Below are 8,516 nucleotides of genomic sequence, written 5' to 3' on the forward strand. Positions count from 1 at the left end.
ATCCTGCAGGCCATGTGTGTCTGTGTCAATATGCTGGCGTTCAGTTTGACACCCTGTCTCACATCTAGCACTTCTAGCTCCAGGATACTGAACTTCATACTGTTGTAGGTAGGCAGGGGGTTGCCGTTCACGACCAGAACATCTTAAATCTTCAGTTAATGGAAGCAAGATGCATCTGGTGAAGTGATTGTGCTGAAAGGTGAGTCTTTACAACACTAATAATAAAGAACCATGTCTGGACATGGTATTTAAAATTGACAAGAAACTGTACACGCACTAGTGTACAGTGCGTGTACAATTTTGTTCAGTTTTATTTTTCAAGACTTGGTAAATTGCCCTTTTTATTTTTTTATTTTTTATTTTTGTTTTGGCAATACTGAGTAATTTTGGGTTCGAAAATATTTGATATAGTATAATTAAGGTAAATGTTGTTATTAATTGTTATAATCTGATAAGGAATATTTTATGTCATTTTTTTGTTGTTTTATTTTTCAGTTTACCCACTGAGAAAAAAAATAATTACCAATAAATACCATCTTACTGTTCAGTGCGATTTATTCCAATTTTTTGCAGGACTGTTGCATATTATTATCATCATCATTATTATTATTATTATTATTATTATTATTATTATTATTATTATGGGATTGTGTGTGTATGTGTGGAGGGGGGATTAATCACCATTTTATCATCATCAGCCTTTGACGGAAACTCACACGGATCGTTTCATGTTCATGTTTCACGTTTCATGAATTTCGTGATGCGCAAATATTTACTTAACTTAAGGCCACCTACACACTCTAAAGCAGGGAGCCAAGCTTAAAGGATAAGCTTGATAAGACGCCTACGAACTGGGATTTTAGGTTTTGTTTAGCAAGTTAATCCAAAGAAAGCTTGGCAGTTTTGAACTTCATTTGCCCCCCAGATAACTGGAACACTCCTGTTATGCTGAACTGACTGTGTACAGCACCTGGAAACAGGCACGTGCGGGGGGGGGGGCTAGAGGGGCTTGAGCACCCGCCCCTTTCCTGATGGGTTCCCAAAGTGCCCTCTTGTTGAGGCAACTTTTTAAAAAACAAATTATTATTATTATTATTTAATGTGTGTGTGCGTGCGGAGTCCTGTCTGTGCCCCTCAACAATAATATTTAACTATTAATCACAGTTTTGCTAAATAAAAGGATCTGGCTTGCATCAGTCACATGATCACATTTAACCAATGATCGCCCTCGACGGCAGAACGCGCTGGTTACGAGCCGGGAACGAGCTCACAAAGAGCACGCGCATTTTTAGCGGTCCGGAGCTGTAGGAGAAACAAGTTAACTCAGAGACACAGACTGATGCGACAAAACCAGTAAGTAGGTGTACAGCGTACACTGTAGTGTGTAGCACCCAGGAGTATTAGCTTATTACGTACACGTTGGTAAGCTTTTTTTTTTCGAACTTTATTTGAAATTATAAGCGAACAGTCAGACATTCCAGTTCAGTTCTCTTCACTTTAGCTCCTAAGAAGATTCGTGTTGAGTTTTGACGTGAGACGATATGAACGGAAAAATAAGCCTTCTCCTTCTTTTTCTCGTCTTCCTTACATCGACACCAGGTAAGACCTCTTCATGTTTTATGGGTGATTTTTATTTTATTTACAACATAAATCTACAGTTCATAATCTAAAAAAACATTGCTCTTTTACATTTACAGTGAAACTTATTATTAAACACTGTTGGAAATGTCGAGTTTAAACTGAGTGGTTAACGGTGTTTTGAGCGTGAACAATAAAAACAAAAAAAAAAACCCCAAAAAGACCAAAATATGTTTATTCAAAAAATGAATTTGCAGTGTTGTTAAAGTATACCAAGCTGCTAAAAATACACGCACAATATTAGGCACATGAGCTTGTGTCAATACTCATTCGCCTGGTTCCTTAGAGCCTTGTGAGTAATATAAATGTGATGCTGACAAGTGATGAGATTATTACATTAAAAAGTTATTTTTAAGCAATACTGGTGGAAGATAAGTGACTGACATTCCAAAGCTAACATCTATAAAAAAATTAATTCAATCAGAACATCTCCTTCCAACTGACTTTTATCAATTACAAACAAAACAGTTTACAAAACTGATGAAAGTCTGTTGGAATGAAATGTGATTCAATAAAATGGTGACAAGCAAGACAGTTCGGGGAAGTTGTGTTTTTCCCTCATAGGCACCTGTTGTTTCTTCAGGTGTGCAGAGATTTTATTTTAAGGCAGTTTAAAGAAAGCTAAATACAGGCAATGTAAGGCATTTTCATCCTCAGTTTCGTTTTTACTTTGTTCCTCTCATTTCTTTCATTATGTGTGATTAAATTATTTTAGTCCCTTTACCCTCCCCTTACAAAACATTGCCCCTGCAGTGCCCCCACTTTATCCAAGCACTGCTCTTTGTGTTATGGTTTCATTATTATTCAAATGCGTATCTGACTTCCAGTAAGTTCAGTCTGTTATTTATTAATTCTGCTTCCTAACACCGTGTTTAACAATGTTATCAGTGACATCACGACCTGACCCAGCAGCAGTGTTGCTGGGTCAGGTCTGTTTGGTTGTTTGGTTGTTATTGATCCCTTTACCCCTAGTCCTAAAGTGTATATTTATTTTCTTACTCTTATATATATTGTTTGTTTACTTGCACTGCTGTAAAAGGAGCCTCGTCGTCTCGTCTCTCTATATACTGGAATGTATATAGAGAGATGACAATAAAGTTTACTTTGACTTCAGCAGCGAGCAGGCGCACACTTTTCGCGTATAGAATTTCGATAAAGCATTGGTGCAGATTATAAGTCTGTATTATAATGTCTGGTGTTTTCGTGTTTGTTGTTTTGTTTTATTTTGCGAGTTGGTTATTAGATGCCGCTCCAGCCACCAGTGAATCCCCCGCCGCCCCGCCCTCTCCTCCCTGTGCCACAAGCAGCAGGTGCACCTCGCATACGGAGGGCGCCCTTACTCCCAGGAAATGGGTGATAGAAAACCGATCGGTGCCTGTACCATTCCCAATATGCGCTGGCTGATGTCGGGGCAGCATGAGTATGAGCAATTTTTTATTTTATTTTGCCGATGCCCGTGATGCCGATGTACTGGCAAAAATTTACCAGGACATTTTCCGTTTTTCTACGGAATTTTTTTTTTTTTTTACAGTGTAAGTCTACAGCTGCCTAAAGCATTCATGGTCCTGCAAATGTGTCCATCAGTGTACATGTGTACATTTGTTTTGTTTTGTATTCCAGTTTAGTTCTTTCTGGTGTCCAGCAATAAAGCTGCCCTTTTGAGTTTGTTTCATTTCCGTGTCTGAGTCTGCATTTCGGTCCTTTCCTGTCTGCCTGCACACAGATTATGACAGTTATGCGCCTCATAAGCCTTTTAAAACCCCAGAATGGCAGCCATTGCCTGAAGGAGCGCAGTATTCATCAAATTCCTTTTAGGTAGCAAGAGCAGGCGCCAACTGGAAGAAGCGTGGAGAGAATTCACAGAGCAGAACCTTCAAAATACGACAACACACAATAACCCTTTACATTATCTTTTACATTATTAGGGGAATCTACAACATTTTTACATTAAACGTCATACTTATTTCTCTAATTCTGATTCTTTAGGGAGCCCCTCATTAATTCCTCTGTCTGCAACAAGTTATTATAGCCCCTGCACCAACCCCCCCCCCAATTTTCTTATTACCCAGTTTCTGGAAGCCTGCTAAGGGGCACCAGGGCTGTACTGCCCTCCCTTTGTGGTAATGCTGTGGCATTTAAAGATATCGGTGACATTAGTTCAGGGTAAAAGTAGAATACTGCTAGTGACTGCACTGTGAAGCCCGAGTTTCATTAACCAGACAAATATGATCATTTTAGACTAAAGCAATGCTTTTTTTCACATGTCATTATGAATGTCATTGACAGGTGTGTGCCCACTGAGTTTCCAGGAAGTAAATGTCGAGGCAGGTGAGATGGCGGTACTGCAGTGCCCTTCTTACAGAGAGTACCGTGATGGAGATGCTGAGGTGTTCTGGACCAGTCACACCGTGGATGAAATGAAACTCTTCAACATGTCAACGTCAGCTGAGCAGAGGCAGATGGGTGTGCTGGTTCATGGAAGAATCCTTGTTATTCTCAGAGCTTCAGTAAACCATCAGGGGAATTACTCCTGCTCTTTTCGGTAAAATGAATGGTTTCCTTGTCTAAGACTGACATCAAACAAAAGTCGTGCCCACACACTGACATAAAGTACTATTTCCTATACGACAGGATAGCAGAGCAAGTTTAACTTGTATTATATTTTATTATAACATTTTAAGGTTGTTATTGAACATCACGGCACCAGAAAAGCACTTTTTATATTTGTACTAAACCAGGTTGCTTGTTGGCATTATGGTATGACAGTTTCCCTAAATGCTGGTAACATATATGTGAGGATCCTGTGTTTGCAAATAACAACCCGCCATCTGAAGTTAGCAAATCCTGAAACACAACTGAGGACGGCGGGTTGTTGTTAAGGTACAGAAAAACTGGAACAAAGCCATATTTTATTCAAACTAGAACATAGAAAACATTCATTTTTTTATAAACTTAGATGGTTTAACAACTAATGTACCATTTTAACTAAATTTTAAGAAAACAATCATTGTAATCATTCTTAATAATTTTCAATTAATAACTTTGAATTTGACCGCAGCCGCATGTCTCAAAAGGCAAGGCAAGGCAAGTTTATTTGTATAGCACAATTCAACAACAAGGTGATTCAAAGTGCTTTACAGTGCTTTAAAAGGTGGGACAGGGCCATGTTTAACACTGTGTAGCATCACCTCTTCTTTGAACAACAGTCTGTGAACATCGGGGAACTGGGTAGAGCAGCTGCTGGATATTTGGGAAAGGAATGTTGTCCCATTCTCAACAGTCACTCTTCATTGCCCTATTTTTTTTGTCCAGTGTTTTGATTGGTGAAAGGTCTAAACACCAGGCAGGCCAATTCAGCACCCAGACTCTTCTACTTCAAAGCCATGCTGTTGTAATGACAGCAGTATGCAGTTTAGCATTGTCTTGCTGAAATATGCAAGGCCTTCTCCGAAAGACATAGTCATAGAGTATATGTGGCTTTAAAACATGTATATACCTTTCAGCATCCATTATTACAAGCTGTGTAACACGTTGCCAAATAATCTTTCAAGTTTTGTTTCGCCTGACCTCAGGACAGTTTTTCGCTTTGCCTCAGTGAATCATAGAAGATGATTACGTTGTTCTTTGCATGGTGGTGCATTAGCCTACATTAGTGGATGGCACAAGTGTCCCTGAGCCCATGCTGTGATTTTCATGATAAATTAAATTTAAACCAGTGCTGCCTGCAGGCCTAAAGTTAAAATCATGATTTTCATGTGTAACACAAACACTTCCTTCTCAACCTTTTATTGGTTGAAAAGTGTTTTGTTGAATTTTGTTGAGACATGTCATCAAATTCAAAATGAGTGTTTTCCTGAAATGGTACGTCTCAGTCAAAACATTTGTTTTCTGAGTTCTGTTGTGAGTAAAATAAATAAATCAGGTAAAATAAAATCAGACAAAGGCACACAAGAAGCATGAGTGTATCACAGGTTATTAGGTTTCATCTTCTGTGGGTCAGAGAAGAGCCTCTCAGTAATCCAGCGTTAAAGGAATGGATTACTGAAGGCGAAGCTGAGAGGGATTTTTATACAGAATGCCAGATATGTTAGTTTCATTTCACTGTTTGCAGCACAAAACTTTCTCAGCTAATAATAAATCCTGATGGACAAATAGCCCGCTAAGTAGATGAACACCATTTTAAAACTAATCCTTTAAGTCTTCTCTTACTTTCCCATTTTTTTGTTTCATTTTGCTTGTTGCTCAGAATGAAAGTTAAAACTTCATGTTACTGTTTTCTTTCCTTGGTAGGAATTCCAGCAGACAGTCCTGGGTAAGCCTCAAAGTAAACACAGCTCAGTCCAGAGACTCTGAACAAATGAACCAGATCTCTAAAGAATGTTACACAGAGGAGTACTGCAAGTTGTATTGCCCTGAAATTTTTTTTCCCTTTAACACCCTGAATATCACCAGAAGCGGCGTCACATGGCACAAGGTAAACAGAGCAGATTATGTGAATGAGATCAAACTGTAAAGTATTGTTACAGGGTTTTAATGTTTTTCCAAATTTGACAGCTGACTACTTAAAAATCGAGCTTATATGTTGTAGGAGGGCGGGTCATCACCAAAAGACGGTTACTTCCCAAGTGTGAAAAAAGAGGACAGTGGCAACTATACCTGCACCCGGTCTTACCTGTATGATGGTCAAATATATAACATGACCTCTACGGTGAAACTTGATGTCCAACCAAGCAGTAAGAAAAACACATTTTGCAGATATTTATTTTGAATGATTTTAATACGTGCTTTTCAAAAGGTTTTTTTTATTTCCACAGAAATAACTAAGAAAGCAGTGATAATTTCACCAGAGGACAAGCAGGTATTTGAGGTAGATTTAGGTGAGTTATTGTCTATATTCATACACCTTCACACTCTTGGCTAAAGCTTAAATGTTAATCGTTTATAACAACCTGTGTTAACTCTGCTTTTTCTAGGTTCAACAGTGGTGATTGATTGTAAAGCAGTTATGATGTCAAAAATGGATGACTTGTTTTGGTTAAGTGGAAGTTCATTTGTGGATACAGACACTAGTCTACCAGTTTTCTATAATGATACACGGTAAATATTTCACACACAGGTCCTCTGTGGGTCACACTGATGTTATATGTAGTCACATCAGCTCAGATATGAATTCTGTTTTTAGATCTGCCTCAGTCATTTCCTTCTCTTCTCAGGGTCATCAGCACAGAGGAAATCAGAATGAGAACATCTCTAATCTTCAGAAAAGTGTCAGAGGACGATCTGTCAAAAAATTATACCTGTAAACTGCAATCTGCCTACCAAACAAGCTTTGTCACTATCACTCTAAAACAAAAAGGTATGGCCAGCTGAACATTTTGAGTACTTAATAATACTCTTTAATGTGTTTATTTATTAGATGAGCTAATTTAGAAAATCCCCATCACTCCCTACAGCTGCTCCTTCCTCTTACTTTGTGGCTTTATGGATTGTGGGCTTTGTGCTGATGGTGATGGTACTAACAGCAATTATTTATGCAAAGTTTAAAGTCGACATCACGCTTTTCCTTCGTCGAATTCTTGGCTGCCATCGAACCATCCCAGGTAGTTTTCATACATTTTGCTAATTCAAACATTGTCTGTGTTCACATTTTTGTCAGAGCGGCAAAATCTGCTTTTTTCTATCCACTTTTAAAACAACATTTTTATTTTTTTCCATTTAGATGGAAAAAGCTACAACGCCTGCTTGATGTATTACAAGAGTAGCACAGATCCAGGACTAAATGAAGATGACAGAAAAAGGCTGGAGAGTGAAATGAAGTACAGACTTGGTTATAGTCTCTGTCGCTACAGTCCTGATGTTGTACCAGAGAGAGGTGCTTACATTTTTCATATTTTTACAAAATTGTTATTCTAAATTTTGTCCTTACAAATTCAATCAAGGGGAAAACAACACACTCTGATCTGTGCTTGTCTGCTCCTGTAGGAGAGGCTGTGTTAGACTGCATAAAGCAGAGTCAGACAGTGGTTCTGGTCCCCTGCTCAGAAGATTCTGGTTCAGGAGTCGACCTGCTGAAAAGTATCCAAGCATCCCTCAAGAAGTTGCAGACTCACGTGGTTTTGATTAAAACTGAGACAGCCGGAGTCTTGAGCACAAGTTCATCTTTAGAGGCCTTACAACTCTGCAAAGCTGCAGACTGTGTCACCTGGAAGGGAAAAAGCTCGATGCTGCCCTCTTCTGCCTTCTGGAAGCTGCTACGTTATTACCTACCTGCCCCGCAGAGAGCACCCAGAGCTTTAATATGACTATACAGTATTTAGGATGTAAGACTGTATTTCCTCCACTGAACACACACACATGTAAAGGAAGCTCTTAAAACATGTGGTTATCCTATTTGGTCTTTCATCAAGTCAGCAAAGAGGCACAGAGAAGACGATCAGACAGAAACTAGGGAGGATCAGAAAGACTAACACAACATCCCAGTGTACTTCAGACCCAGCCACACAAAAACTGGTTCATCCGAAAGACAGAACTCCTAAACACAAACTTAACAATGTGGTGTATGCTGTACAGTGTAGCGAGGAATGCCCAGACCCCTACATTGGAGAGACCAAACACCCACTTCATAAACGCATGGCACAACATAGAAGAGCCACCTCCACAGGACAAGACTCAGCAGTCCATCTGCATCTAGGACAAAGACACTCCTTCGAGGACACCAATGTTCACATTTAGGACAGAGAGCACAGATGGTTTGAAAGAGGAGTGAAGGAAGCCGTCTATGTCCACTGTCAATGACAATCTATGAACAGAGGCAGTGGCTTACAACACCAACTGTCTGCCATCTATAACCCAGTTTTGAGATCCCTTCCCAGACGCCT

The 8,516-nt window shown here is 39.3% G+C and overlaps 1 protein-coding gene across 2 annotated transcripts; it reads left to right on the top strand.

Moving 5' to 3' along the window:
* LOC113020515 (interleukin-1 receptor accessory protein-like) lies at window positions 1-8,162 on the top strand. Of its 2 annotated transcripts, none has more exons than XM_026164558.1 (10): window positions 1-199; window positions 3,925-4,180; window positions 5,929-6,112; window positions 6,227-6,371; window positions 6,453-6,515; window positions 6,612-6,735; window positions 6,852-6,994; window positions 7,092-7,238; window positions 7,358-7,510; window positions 7,621-8,162. In XM_026164558.1, exons 2-10 carry the CDS (start codon window positions 3,972-3,974, stop codon window positions 7,938-7,940), a joined length of 1,488 nt encoding a protein of 495 aa, XP_026020343.1. In that variant the 5' UTR covers window positions 1-199; window positions 3,925-3,971; the 3' UTR covers window positions 7,941-8,162. The 2 variants fall into 2 exon arrangements, with proteins under 2 accessions (XP_026020343.1, XP_026020336.1); XM_026164551.1 differs by lacking the exon at window positions 1-199 and adding an exon at window positions 1,411-1,599.
* Window positions 8,163-8,516: the final 354 nt, after the last annotated feature.

Source organism: Astatotilapia calliptera, chromosome 1 (genome assembly GCF_900246225.1).
Source record: "Astatotilapia calliptera chromosome 1, fAstCal1.2, whole genome shotgun sequence".
In the NCBI taxonomy this organism is placed as follows: domain Eukaryota; kingdom Metazoa; phylum Chordata; class Actinopteri; order Cichliformes; family Cichlidae; genus Astatotilapia; species Astatotilapia calliptera.

Excerpts from the sequence above, each read along its gene's own strand:
- LOC113020515 (XM_026164551.1), top strand. The coding sequence starts at position 1,542 with ATGAACGGAAAAATAAGCCTTCTCCTTCTTTTTCTCGTCTTCCTTACA. Across the intron at positions 4,181-5,928 it reads AATTACTCCTGCTCTTTTCG|GAATTCCAGCAGACAGTCCT; the intron begins GTAAAATGAATG and ends TTTCCTTGGTAG. Across the intron at positions 6,372-6,452 it reads ACTTGATGTCCAACCAAGCA|AAATAACTAAGAAAGCAGTG; the intron begins GTAAGAAAAACA and ends TTATTTCCACAG.